A 14,820-nucleotide genomic window follows, 5' to 3' on the forward strand; every position below is an offset into this window, starting at 1 on the left:
TCTTAGATACTTACTCCGCTTGGATGCGTTCTAGATACTTCCTCCTCTTAGATACTTCCACATCTTTGATACTTCCTCCACTTGGATATTTCCTTCTATTAGATACTTCCTCCTCCTCGATACTTCCTCATCTTTGATACTTCCTCCGCTTGGATATTTCCTTCTATTAGATACTTCCTCCTCCTAGATACTTTCCCCTCCTAGTTATTTCCTCCTCCTAGATATACTTCCTATGCTTGGATACTTCCTTCTTTTAGATACTTCCTCCGCTTGGATACTTCTTCCGCTTAGATACTTCCTGTGTTCTGAGTCACAGACTCAGATTCACTTTGACTTCCTAAACGGGGGTGTAGATGAAAGAAGGAATATCAAAGACAAGCAGAGGGATTTCCTCATAGAACAAAGCTTCTAAACCGTCAACTTCCATCATGTACGAGTTACGACCACGTTTACTCTCATCATCTCAGTCTGTCCTCAATGTCACTATGAATGGTGCCGCCGCAAGGCATTGTGGGAAGGACTGATCTGCTTTATACCATATGTAGTTTATTCTTTTTGTTAACATTCCATGTGTGGTAAACGTATTGAATGTTGTAGAAGCCATTCCACTCCACTTGTATTGTGCATAATGAAACTGCCTTTTCTCTTGATTTATTTGTGATGATGTAATGATGACGTCAGGGGGCGTTGGCTATTTAAATGTCACCTGAGTAAGGCCAGGTGTGTTTTATCTTGAGAGCTGAAGGAGAAACGATTTTTGACACATTACGCATCAAATTCTCCGTTTATTATGAGTGTGATTTATGTTGTTTTTGCTGAACAATGAATAAAAGAACATTGAAGTGACACTACGAGAAAAATGCGCGTTAATTTTACCGACCGCTCCTACAAATGTACTACTATCAATAAAGTAATATACGGTGTATTATAAAATACATCCAGGATTTGAATCAGCGACCATCTGACCCCTCAATCATTTCACGAGAGAGAGGAGGAAGAGGAGGAGGAGGAAGAGGACGACAGAGAGGACGAGGAAGAAGAGGACGAGGAGGAAAACGTCAATCCGCTGGTATACAAGAGGAAATGAAACATGACAGATATGTTTCATTGTTTCCACTGAGAAATTCATCTTTATGTTCATATCTATCAATTGAGGATTTTCATATATATACACATATGTTAAAGAAATTTAAACAAACTTAAAGATATAACGATTCATCTCTATATATGTTCAATGCATTTAAATAGGAACATCTGCTCCATTAATTGACCAAGCTTGGCAATGGGCGGGTCTTTCGACCCTGTCACTCAGACCCATGGCCGCTCCCTGATTGGGCGGTTTCCTCTGTGATGGGCGGAGCCCTCGGAGCCACATGGAGTCCGCGGGGTGCCTCAGTGCGCGTCAGTCGGCTCTGAGACGCGCTGGAAATATGATCTTTAAACAGCGCTTCTGTTTTCTGTGTGTAAACGAGGAGAGAAGCCGGTTACTGTCTCACTCAGAGGGACATCTGGAGATCTCTGCGGGTTCAACGCACCGAACCGGATTCAGGAGTTAATTAGATTCCTTTAAGTCGCTCCCACAGCTTCTTCCTAATTGACTTTTTACGCGTGAAATCCTTGGAGTTGAACGCTCCTGTTGCCGCCTTCTCCTCCAGGAAACAGCTTTGATGGAAACATGAACAGAGCTGAAACCGGACCGGTTCTCCTCCTCCACCTCCTCCTGGTGCTGCTTCACGCGCCCCCGCCGTGTCTGTCCGCGCGGCCGCGACCTCCAGCGCGCTACTACGGACAAATCACCGAGAACTCCCCGGCCGGGACGCCGGTGCAGGGGGTGCTGCTGCCGGTCGGGGGAGCAGGCTGCCCCGGCGCGGACCTCGACGGCAGCCTGACGGGGGATTACGCGTCGGACTTCAGGCTCATTCGCCTCCGCGGGGCCCGTCTGGGGCATCTGGGGCTGGTCTCCGCCAAAGCGCTGGACCGGGAGTTCATAGCGATGTACGAGCTGACGGTGGAGCTTCCGCCGCGGTGTCACAGGCGACCGGCCGCCGTCCAGGTCGAAGTGTCGGACAGGAACGACAACGTGCCCCGGTTCACCGGCGGGAACCAGACGGTGGAGGCGGACGAGCTGACCCCGCTCGGCACCGAGCTGGCCCGCTTCTACGCGCAGGACGGGGACGCGCAGAGGAACGGACGCGTCACGTTTTACGCGGCGCCGGAGTCCCACCTGCTCCACGTGGTCCCACAGACCGGGCAGGTGAGGCTGGTCGGGTCCCTGCTCGGTGTCAGCCGGGTGACTCTGCGCCTCCTCGCGCGCGACGACGGAGACGTGCCACGTGAGGGTGATCCGGCGTTCCTGCGCATCGAGGTCCGCCGGTCCGGCGGCGCTCCGCCGCGGCGCGCGCGCGCTCTGACCGAGGAGCTCACCTACACCGTGACCGTACCCGACCACGCTGGAGTCCGGGACCTGGTCTTCACGGTGCCGGACCAGAAGTTCGAGCGGCGCTGGTTCGAGGTGGTGTCCGAGCCCGAGCCGCCGGTCCGCATCGAGCGGGACTCGGGGCGTCTGTACCTGGCGCGCGCGCTGCCGGAGCCCGCCGAGGTTCTGGTGAAGATCCACAACGCGCAAGGTAAGAGGAGCGGTTTGTTTTGGATGCTGCTGGATGTCTGTGGCTTTGGTTTATGAAGACATCTTCACCTTCACTAAACTATATATGGATATAATGCAATATTTATTACGATAAGTCACATGTCAGCGCCAGATGAGAAGTTTAAATGTGTGCAGGGCTCCGACAGCAGTTCACCCTGGTAAGGGTCAAAGGTCAGCGGTGTGAAGCGGCCTCTTGCTGGTGTGCGTGTATGTGCGTGCGTGTGTGGGCTCGTTTGAAAAGACCTCAACCGTCACCGTCTGCTTTCCTCTTTCATTCGTTCCTTACAGCACTGTGAGACACACACACACACACACACACACACACACACATTAGTGAAGGATGAGATCAGTGAGAAAGTGACTCTTCTCTCTTGATTTGTCTCAATCTCTAGTTTCAACCATCTGAAACAAAAACTCCAAAGTGCTGGTCCATCAGTGAGAACAAACACCAAGAAGCACCCCCCCATTCCAAAGTAAATGTTTAGGTAACAGGCCAAACCCCCCCCCCCCACATCTGGAGGGCAGGTTGTCACGGTGGTCACATGGTCAATCATTCCGTCCCTCCTCTGCATCCTGCTGTTTATTTACAGAAATCAGTGGTGTTTGCTCACCTGGAGAGAGAACATACTGTATAACATTTAGGCAGTAACGAGGGGTTTTCTCTGTGGACACACACACACACACACACACCCTTGTGCTGCTCACTTCAGGGTGTGTGTTCTAGTTTTCGGTGTGTGTGTGTGCGTGTGTGTGTGTGTGTGTGTGAACTGACGACCAATCAAACAGGAAGTGTGCCAAAGAAAGGAAAAGTGCCATGAGCCCTTTTTCAAAGCCGCATATAAATAAAATGTATTAATATTAATCACAAGAGTCGGACGTAACAGAATAAAACCTGAACACAAACCGCCCGTTAACCGAAATAAACGAGCTGGATTTGCATATTTAAATGAGACAAATGAATGCAGCTGGCTGCTCCTTCATTATCTAACTATTATTTATTGTTCTGCTGCATGAACACACACACACACACACACAAACACACACAAACACTATCACACCAACATGGCTCTGGTGTGTCATTCTGTCCTCCAGATATTGTGCGCTTGGCACCCCCGAGGTGACAAACAGTGTTTTCCTGTTTATTCTATTGTCTTTATTTCTGGATGCAGCCTCAAGCAACCTGCCATCGCACCACAGCTATGTGTGCGTGTGTGTGTGTGTGTGTGTGCGTGTGTGTGTGTGTCAGGGACAATAAACACTCGGGGATGCTTGGTGTCGCAGTGGTTGTGTGTCTGTTAGTGTAACGTATTCATTGATCACCATTGTCAGTGTGCATGTTTGTTGGTAGGCTACTGTATGTGTGTCTATATGTGTGTGTGTGTGTGTGTGTGTGGGGCCGCAGGATAAATGATTGGGACCACTCACTGAATATCCCCCAGAATGACCTTTTTAAAAGGCAACAAATCACACACACACACACACACACATAAATATTGTTGCATATTCATCAGATTTCATCGTGATCGTCTCTTAGAGCCATTCGTCAGCTGGTGAGCGATGATTGATTGATGGATGAGCTCAGCACGATGGCGTCTGCCATTCATCTAGCTGCTAGCGAGCTGTGACAATAGTAGCTATCACACTAAAATACTGACTTATTGATGCCACTTGTCAATACAATTCTTTGGTTTCGGACGAGCTACAATGTGTTAGCCACGAGCTACACATTTGCTGGTGGTTGGGGTACTGTGCCCTTTGGGCTAAGCTAAGCTAGTTGTTTCACCAGTCACCAGTCTTTATGCTAAGCTAGCCCTGAGTTTTGTACTTGATACATTGCTTCTAACTGAAAGAAATCAAATGAACCAGATCTATAACCCCCCCCCCCCTGTTTCTGTATCTGCTGAACTAATAGCTTATTGACAGCCAATCAGCTGTTGCCTCAGGCGACGCCACTCGCCAATCACCAAGTAGGACAAGGTCATCCAGACTGCAGCCATCGCCCGGCACTCAGTGCATCACCACACGACGTGCTACGTGCTACGTGCTATGTACCATGAGCTGTTTGGGGGATCGAATTGTTCAGTATTTGTATATTTGAGGTTCTATGAAGCAGTGCTCATCTGGATAACAAGTCACAGCTGTGAAACTGTTTTCAAATGATTATTTTTAGCCAAAGTCCACAAATAGACCTTAAAAGCTCAGCAATTAACAGGTTTTTATCATCTCAGTTTTGTCTTTTATATGTTGAGTTTGTGGCTTGTTTTATTTTGAAAAGCCTGCATTCATGTGACCGCTGGACTCTCGAAACGTGGCGGGTAGCTCGACGTGTTTGTGTCTCGTACTTTTCCACTTTAACAAAAGTTATATAGTATATAGTTAAAAATATATTTGTTGCGCAAGTTAACGTTACTGTCCCACACGGACATGACTGTCCTCCGTCTCTGTCCCTCTGTCTGAATCAATCAGGCTTCTGCTTCAGTAACGTTTGCTTCCACAGACGTAAACACACAAACAAACCTCATCTGTGTTTGTTAACATGCACGTGAGAGATGTTGCACATCTGCTCACTGCATGCCCCCCCCCCCAAGAACAGACACACACCGCCTCGGGCTGTGGGCCGTCATGGTGTCTGTTCATGTTGACGTGTCCTCTCTAATTGTCTCCCGTCACACTCTGCTGCTCTCTTACAGCTTCTGTCAATGTGTCCATGAGCATTCAACCCTCTTCAAAATAAAAGTCCTGCTCATCTGTGGACATGGATCCATCGGCAGAGAGAAACCGTCCGCTCCGTCCCACCGGGGATCAGGTCGCAGACGCAGACTCGTTATTCGCGCTTGGTTGCTAGCGAGGGACAGAACGTTCGGGCAGACGAAGCAACTCGCCAACCACAGGTTTAAAAGTCCTAAAAATGAGGGCAAGCGTCGGAGGGCTCGCTGCGGAAGTGAAGCTCCATGATGAGGGTCATGAGGCTCCCAGAAAAACGTAGAGTTTTACGAACCCTACGAGGTCCCCTGCTGCCAGGCTTGATGTCCACATGTCCCGCCGGCGGTTCACAACCTTCACGCGGAGAATCGGGTTAACAACTCAGGGGCCTGTCAATCTCCACCGTGACACTCCTCCTCGCCTTGCTTCCTCCACCTCTTCTCCCTCGGGCTCCGACCACCCCCCCCCCCCCCGGGAGGAGAGCGTCTCTCCGTCGGGTGAACGACGGGTGAAGCGACTCTTTCTCTTCCTTCGCTTTGATTCAAGGTCACGGTGCCTTATTTGCTCAGAACTCTAGTCTCTCCGCTGGGATCAGCGCGCGGGGGGGGGGTTCAGAATACCCCCGTCACCTCTCCACCACCTCTCCACCACCTCCCTCATCTCCCTGGGCATTCGGATGCTCCTACACGTAATCTCTTGGAGTTTCTCAAATTGTGCTCTTTGATTTAGTGCTGAACTGATCAGCTTCAAAGGGATGACCTGTTCAGCTACTGTAGTTTAGTCTTTCATATCAGATGTAGATTATTGAAGCAATTTTGTGTTTTGTTTGGTGGAATTTAAGTTAAAATGTTTAAATTGGTTCACAGTAACTCAGTTTGTACCTTTTAACATACTTTAGTGGAATGATGAGAAACTATGGAAAATAACATTTCTGCTAACGTTTACACCAGCGTCATTGTGGACATTCAACATTTCCCAGAGGCCTCTGTGCTTCAGGACGTAAAAGCAGGATTTTTGTGCAACTCTAAGCCAATATTACTGTGAACCTCCTGTGAACTTCCTCATCATTTAAATAAAACGTCTATCTGAAGCCTTCAGCTCAGGTGGTAAAACATGTTTATCAAGACACAGCGAACCCTGTTTGCAATAAAAACAACTATTGCTTGGTTCATCGTGTTTTCTAGTACGTTTGTATGTTGATTTATACACACCCAATAATCAGATTTAAAAAAAGCAGATGATGCTTCAAAATAGATTTAAACATAAACAAGCTGTTTAATCGTCGGTTTAATCGACGGGTCCCCTACAACTTGTGTAGAAAATAGCAGATTACACCACCGTCTGTGTGCATAAGTGTGTGTGTGTGTGTCATGGTGGTCACACCAGAAGGCCTCTGATGTTCCAGTCTGACCAGTCCATCTGCCACACACACACACACACACACACACACACACACACACACACACACACACACACATTCTGCCAGCTGTCACACAGTGGCCTCAGGGTACCTGACCCATATGCCTCCCTGGACACATGGACACATATTCATACACACATGTACAGAGGCGTGAGAACGTTAACAAGGGTTCATGTAATTTAGGATTTGAAGCTAACGTTGGTTTAGTGTGTTTGACGTGTCGTAACGTTCCTGCACACAACAATCAATACATCACATTATGTGTCTCTTCATCTGCAGTGAGTCTGTTAAAATACCTGAACAACACAAACACCCAGGCTGCCTCCTGTGGCTGAAAGGCTTTCTGCAGATTTAAACATGAAATAAACGTACATGGAAGAGATGGATTTGAATCATATATATGTATGAATCAGTCTTTTGGGATGACGGAGTGTGTCCTTGCTTGTTTCAAAAGGCGTCCTTGCAAAGTCCACAAAAGACCTGGTCCTCAGGAGGATAGAAGGACGAGACACAGCCACACACATTTATGACCCACTGGTCCAACAAGTGAAACTCCACCAATTTAAAGCTCCAATGCAAGTACAAACACACTCAGACTGCAGTAGCTATTGAAAAACTAGACCTTGTCTGTGAGTTTCACTGCGCTTTAGGGACAATAGAAGTGTACATGTCTATCACAAGTACACACACACACACACACACACACACACACACACACCTCTTCCCGGTAATCCAACATGAAGCAGGTTCTGTGTGGCCTCAAATCAGCTCTGACAGCACGGCCTCCCCAGCTCGATGCCCCCGAGGGTTTACTGTGTGCGTGTGTGTGTGTGTGTGTGTGTGTGTGTCACTGTGTCCACCGGTCCAGAGGACACTTTCTGCTAACACGTAGCTGGTATATTTATTTGTGTGTGTGTCTGTTTGTGTATCTCAAAAGGGTGTTGTTCAAACCCCCTTGTAGGATTTGTTCACAAAAATATGGTAAAAATGAACCACTTTAGTTTACATTTAAGTTCCTTCATCACTTCGACTAAAGCTGAAAATTAGCTGGTACGTGTTGATGAAGACGTGACGCCATGTGACGCGCACCTGCACGCCGTGTGCTGTGATATGAATAAAACATGTACGGAGGAAACACACACGCACACACTCCCTGCTGAACGGCCGTGTTGTGGAGGTGTGAGGACATTTCTATCTACATGTCTGCTGACTTATTGATGCCACTTGTCAAATATGAATGCATCGCTGTGAGACGCGGGACAACAGAAGGAGAGAGGACGGTCCTCGTTGGCCCCTCCCTCTGGAGCGTGTTGGTTTTTATGTACGTGCTCGGGGATGAGGAGGAGGAAGACGAGAAAGAGGAGGAGGAGGAAGAGGATTTCAAAGTGGCTTCCAGGCTGGAGTGTTTTATCAAAGATATGCGGCGGCCATTTTGTTGTCTTCTTTGGTGTTGTTTTTTGGGGCCGGTGTGACCACATGGCGAGAGACGCTGCTCCACCTGGTCAAATGAGACGTGGAGAGACGGAGTGTCAAATCTCCACGAAAACACATTTCCTAAAGGTTACAACTTTGATGGAGTAATGCGGCTGAAACACAACACACACACACACACACACACACACACCTGACCCAGCATGGCGTCGCATTGAGCCCAAAACAACTTTCATCAAGTAAAGCTGAATATACAGCAGACCCCCTCCACCTCCTCCTCCTTCACCTTCCCCTCCTCCTCCACCCAACACCTCCTGGAGGAGGGAACACCTACTTTTCATCTTTTAACTTCATTTCTTTGTCACCTTGTAGTCTTTCACCTCCTCTTATGATTCCTTCTCCTTTTACCCTCCTCCTCCCTCTCTCGGTCCTTCTGTTCCTCATTTTCATTCATCCTCCTTAAAATCTTCCTTTCTCTTAATTTCTCCTCATTTCTCCTTCCTCCCTCCTCTCGTATTCATTCCTTCGCCTCCTTTCCTTCATTTGCTTCTGTTCTCGTCTCCTTCTCTTCATCCTCGTCGCTCCTTTCTTCTTCTCTTAACAACAAACACCGTCTGCTTCAGACCCACCACCCAGTGCGACCTCCACCCCCTGCTGCCACACACACACACACACACACACACACACACACACACACTGTCTGGAGGTGGCGGTACCAGAGGTCAGAGGTCACCTCTTAAAGGAGGGGGCTGCTCTGATCAAACACAGATGAGTGTTTGTGACGATGGAGATGATATGAAACTCCTCCTTCCTCCTCCTGTTTCTCCTTCTCTCCCTTTGTTCCTTTCTCATTATTTCTTCTGTGTTTTCTTCTCTGTGTCTCCAGTCTTCTTCTTCTTCTTCTTCTTCTCTGCCCTCATTCTCTCTCTCACTCACTGCCTCGGGTGTATCCTCAGATGTGTGAGGCTACTGTGGACCTGTGTGTGTGTGTGTGTGTGTGTGTGTGTGTGTCCAGTGCCTTATCTCCCCCAGTCGCAGGCTGTGGAGCCCCGTGGAACATTCCACCAGCTCTGAACACACTGCCAGCTGGCACACACACACACACACACACACACAGACACACACACACACATCAGCTCGGATCAGTTGTTCAGTGAACGGGCTGAAAAAGCTAAAATAGGCAAATTGTTTCCTCTAAATGTTTCATAGAGGAGAGATTAGAGAGGAGGCCACGAATAACCCGTTACACACAAAGATGCAACAAACAACACAACAAGGGATGGGACCGCGTCACATTTTATTACAAATCAGAATGGAATAAAACGACATTACAAATAGATTGATCTTGAATATCATTGGAAAATCTGTCAGGTGACACAACAACGCAACCAACAACAATGTAAAACAACAACAGAACACAGAGCAAAACAACATTTTAGCTACATGCTACGCGTCGCGTTGCTACATGTGTGAACAGAGAAAAGGCTGGAAGGAACTAATGTATACATTTCTCTTGATTTAGTTCTCTTTTGATCCCAGGAGCCCCCCATGACCTTAAAAGTAAAAGCACACACTGTAAAAACGTGTGTGTGTGTGTCTGTGTGTGTGTGTGTCACACAGCAGCATCGCGACGCTCTTAAAACCCAATTTATTTCCATAAAGCTCAAAGATCAGAAGAAACAAAGCAGCAAAAGAAAAGAAAAAAAACGAGGAAATAAAAATGCAGATCTGACCCCAATCGGAAGAACAGGAAGCGTAATAACATTAATTTTTTCATTTTTCTTGCATCTTTTCTTCTTTCTTCCATCCCCCCCTCCCTCCCTCCCTCCACCACCCTCTCTCCACCTCTTCCTGACTCCCTCATCACACTCCACCCTCATGCTCCTCCCTGCTAACAGGATTAGTGCTGACCGAGCGGAGGAAATAATTAGTCCTGTCACTGAAAACATTTTCACGCCTCATTACAAGTCCTGCTGCTCTGACCTCATCTGCATCCTCCGCCCTGAGCCTGTCCTCCACCCGTCCTCCACCCGTCTTCCCTCCATCCTCATTCCACCAGTCCTCCCTCCATCCATCCTCATTCCCCCCGTCCTCCCTCCATCCTCATTCCATCCATCCTCATTCCATCCATCCTCATTCCACCCTTCCTCCCTCATCCTCATTCCACCCTTCCTCCCTCATCCTCATTCCACCCTTCCTTCCTCCATCCTCATTCCCCCCGTCCTCCCTCCATCCTCATTCCATCCATCCTCATTCCATCCATCCTCATTCCACCCGTCCTCCCTCCCTCCATCCTCATTCCACCCTTCCTCCCTCATCCTCATTCCACCCTTCCTTCCTCCATCCTCATTCCGCCCGTCCTCCCTCCATCCATCCTCACTCCTCGCATCCTCATTGCTTCTGACCTGTACTTTTCTGTGTAAGTCGTGAGTTTTACGTCTGCTCGTCACACACAGGAGAAGAAACGAAAAAGATGTCCGAGAGCAGCGAGTCTGACTCACCAATCAGATGAAGCCAATCATCCTCCTCATTTAACCGTTAATCGGATGCTCAATGATTGACTCCATTGTTTAATCCAAAAACAGATGTTATTAGGGGAAGTTGTATTGACACACACACACACACACACACACACACGGCTGTTTAATTCTATTGTTCCGTAAACCGACAAATCAAAGGAGTAATGACAGAGAGAAGCAAAGCATGCTGGGAGATTCTCCTCGCCAATGGAGTAGCATATACTGTAAGTGCTGGGTGTCTCTGTCAGGACTGCATTTCCCACAATCCTCGGTGTTTCCTGCTTTCTTCCCTTACCTGAAAGGGTTAAAGGTGATGAAGGTTTTCATCTGGAATCAGAAATAAATCCGCTCAATGTTGTAGGAGGAGGAAGAGGGTCGAAGAGAGGAGGAAACAAGGAAGAAGGGAAGGAGAGGAAGCAGGAGGACAGGATGAACGGAGGAGTAAAGGAAGGAGAGAGACGAGGAGTAGAAGCAGAAGAAATGAGGAGGATGAAAGGGAGGAGGAGGAGGAGAGGAAAGAAAGCTGGAAGGATAACAACAAAATAAAGAAGTCAGGATGATGAAGGAAAGATGGAGACAACAAAGAGGAGGAGGAAGAGAAAAGGAGACGCATGTGTCAACATCAGGAAATGAGGAGGTGAAGAACCAAATAACTCAACATGGTGAAAGAATGAAGAAAGATCCAGAATAAAATGAAGTGTGTGTGTCTGTGTGAGTGTTACTGTGTGTGTGTGTGTGTGTTTCACACATCAAACCCTGCAGTGTTGCTGCAACTTTTAGCCCCGATGTCCATCCGACCTCGATTACAGCAGAGCCCGGCAGGGTTGCATCACACACACACACACACACACACACACACAGACACACACACACACACAGACACACACACACCCTCACATTGAAAGAGGTTTTTACAGCATTTAGCGGTTCATCTCCTTCTGTCCTTTCCTCCTCCTCTCGGTCTCTTGTCCTGTAAATTCTATTTTACCTTCTTGTCTCATCTCTGTTTCTTCCTGTCACATCCTCTCTTTCTCTCCTTGTCATATTGTTCTCTCCTCCTCCTCCTCTTCTCCTGACCATCATGTCCTTTCTCTTATTCTCACTTCTTCTCCTCCCTCCTCGTCATATACTGTCCACTCATGTCCTCCTGACATCTCCTCCATCCTTTCCTCCTGATCCTCCCTTTTATTCATCCTCTCCTCTTCTTCTCTCTCATCTTTATCTTCTGTTGCTCTCCTCTTCTCCTCCTCCTCTATGTCTCCTGTCTCCTTTCCTGTTTCCTACTCATGTTTCTCCCTCAGTCATTAAACAACCCAAAGGAGGAGCAAATGAGACGAGGAGACGAAGGAGAGTGGTGGGGAGGAGCAGAGGTTGGAAGCAGGAGTCTCTTCCTCATTTGTTCTGCTTTCTCCTCTCAGCACAGTTTGAGGAACCTCTCCTCTCCTCCTTCTTGTCCTCCTCCTCTCTGGCCTCTTTATTGTCTCCTCTCCACCTCTTTAACTCTTCTCTTCTCCTCCCTGTGGGCGGGGCCTCCTGCGGCGTCCTCCTCCTGCGAGTCTGTGTTTACATGACGGCAAATGAGAGCAAAGAGCAAAGAGCGCACCTGCACACACACACACACACACACACACACAAACACACACTCACACACACACACACGCAGAGAGGAAGGAACGTTGTCATCTTCACTCCATCAGGAACAAAGAGAAGATCAATTGAGACGTAACGAGAACACTGAAAGAAATCACAACTTAAACTTTGGTCATTTTTTCATTTCTATTTATTTCTGTCCTCAAAGAAGAGAACAGGTAACATTTAGATATTTTATCATTTGAGTAAATTATTATTGCCGATTCATTTATTCTGAAAAAATGATTTTTAAAATTTAAAAGTGTTTTATAATATAATAATAAAAATAAGTGTATTTAGACAAAAGATAAAAGTACGCTGAAGGTCAGAACGAACAAAGGAGACTAAAAGTCAACGTTCAATTGTTTTAAAGTAGCTTATTTCAAACAAAACCTTTGATGTTTTATTGTAAACCCGAGACGTGGATGAAGAACATCTGAAGGAGCCGTCAGAGTTCAGGAGGTCAAGGACCCTCTGGAGAGTTTGACCTCTGACCTCTGCTCAGAGGGAGCTGAAGATGATGATGTTGCCGCGGCAGCAGTCATTGAGACGAAGATGACACAGACTGTTGAGACTGAAAAGAGAAGCGCTGCTGTCTGTGTGTGTGTGTGTCTGTGTGTGTGTGTCTGTGTGTGTGTGTGTGTGCGCCTCGACAGATGCACTCATCAGTCAAACATGGCGCCTCATCGACCGGCAGACTTCAACGCAATTAACCCGACCTCAGACACCACATTAAATATGAACATCACATGCAGAAGAAGAACGTCTTAAAGCAACCGTTCAATGAGTCAAGGACTTCTTCTTCTTCTTCTTCTTTTTAAAGCTGCATTCTCTTTAGTGAGCACCAGGGGGCGACTCCTTTGGTCCTATAGAAGTCAATGAGAAATCACATCACACGTCATCACACGTCATTTAGCCATTTAGAGTCAAACAGACCATGAAGCAGGAGATCATCTTGGTTTGATGGAACCAGGAGGGACACGAGAGTTTTTAAGATGTGAAATACCTACAAGGAGATGACATCGTGTGTGTGTGTGTGTGTGTGTGTGTGTGTGTGTGTGTGTGTGTGTGTGTGTGTGTGTGTGTGTGCGGCAGGGTGTGATGTTGTTGTGTTGGATGTTTTTTTTTCGCACAATGGAAGCAAACCTGAGCCTTTGATCAGCAGGCCGAGTCTCCAGGTCCACAGGGTGTGTGTGTGTGTGTGTGTGTGTGTGTGTGTGTGTGTGTGTGCACGCTGATATTCACTAGTGCATTAAAGATTATCACAGAAAGAAAGTGGCTTAATTCTATTCAGTTAAAAAAAACGTATTATCGTGTATGTATCTGTGTGTGTATCTCTGTGTGTGTGTGTGTCACAGACCATAAGTGGGTCGACCCTTGTGTGGTCTTCCTCCTCTGGTACTTTCCATTTTTCTCCTTCTTACCATCACAGTATTCGACCACTGGAGTATACTCGATATTTGAGGCTCATTGTCGTAGCAGCAGACACACACACACACACACGCACATACGCACACACAGACACACACATAATCCACTGGGTGCAGTGCAGCTTCCTGCCTGTGTAGATTATTCTCGCTCCAAACGATGGGGAGCGATAACAGATTTACAGAAGGCCACATCGGAGTCACAGAGAGGGAAAGTCACACACACGCACACACACACACACACACACACACACACACACACACACACACACACACAGATACATACACGATAATACGTTTTTTGGGGGGGTTCGTCGCCCTGCTTCCCCTGCTTTTGGTACCCTGGATGTGACGGAGGGAGAGCTGTCAATCACCCACCCGAGAGCCATTCTCCGGGCCCGCCCACCGGGGGACGTGATCCTTTCTGTCTCCAACAAGGCGGCGCCTCTGAATAAAAGATGAGCGTCAGTAAAGCGCGGCGTGATTAACAAACAGTCGTGTAGAACGCCAGGTTCACGAGGCGCACACTGTCGTCACATCAATAATCCACCAGCCATTAAAATTTCAGCGCTTTCATTTTTTAATGGCCGCCAGAAACCTCCTTAGATATTCATGACCCAGACTTTCTGCACGTCGCGCTGTCGATGTCCTCCCTGTCTCCGGGTCGCCGTGACGACTAAACTGTTCTGGTCCCGTCTTGGTCTGGTGGTGTCTACGAAGGTCTCGCCTGGTCAAACCGTGCTTTGGTGTAATCTGGTCTACGGTCGTTCCTGTCCAGGTCCAATCCCCTTTCACCTGCTGTGGTCCGGTTCGGTTTGGTCCCATCTGATCTAATCGTGTCTATAGATTCTCGTCAATAACTAGTCTAGGTTTGGTCCAGGTCTTTTCCAGGTCCAGTCCAATCCAATCTTGTCTGCTGTCTGTAGTCTGGCCTAGACTGATCTTCATTGGTCATTTGTAGTGCGGCCCAGTTGTTAATGGCCATGTGGCCTAACGAGTCTGATCTGGTCTCTGCTGGTCCAGGTGTTGTCCTGCTCAGTCCAA

The 14,820-nt window shown here is 47.7% G+C and overlaps 1 protein-coding gene across 1 annotated transcript in view; it reads left to right on the forward strand.

Moving 5' to 3' along the window:
- The first annotated feature begins 1,404 nt into the window (after positions 1–1,404).
- The window catches only part of si:dkey-22o22.2 (neural-cadherin), a 46,537-nt gene continuing 33,121 nt past the window's right edge, over positions 1,405–14,820 (forward strand). The window contains exon 1 of the mRNA XM_037454740.2: positions 1,405–2,627. Within this exon, the coding sequence (XP_037310637.2) occupies positions 1,676–2,627 (952 nt within the window). The 5' untranslated portion in view covers positions 1,405–1,675. The remainder of the gene's footprint in view (positions 2,628–14,820) is intronic.

Source organism: Pungitius pungitius, chromosome 11, assembly GCF_949316345.1.
Source record: "Pungitius pungitius chromosome 11, fPunPun2.1, whole genome shotgun sequence".
Classification (NCBI taxonomy): Eukaryota; Metazoa; Chordata; class Actinopteri; order Perciformes; family Gasterosteidae; genus Pungitius; species Pungitius pungitius.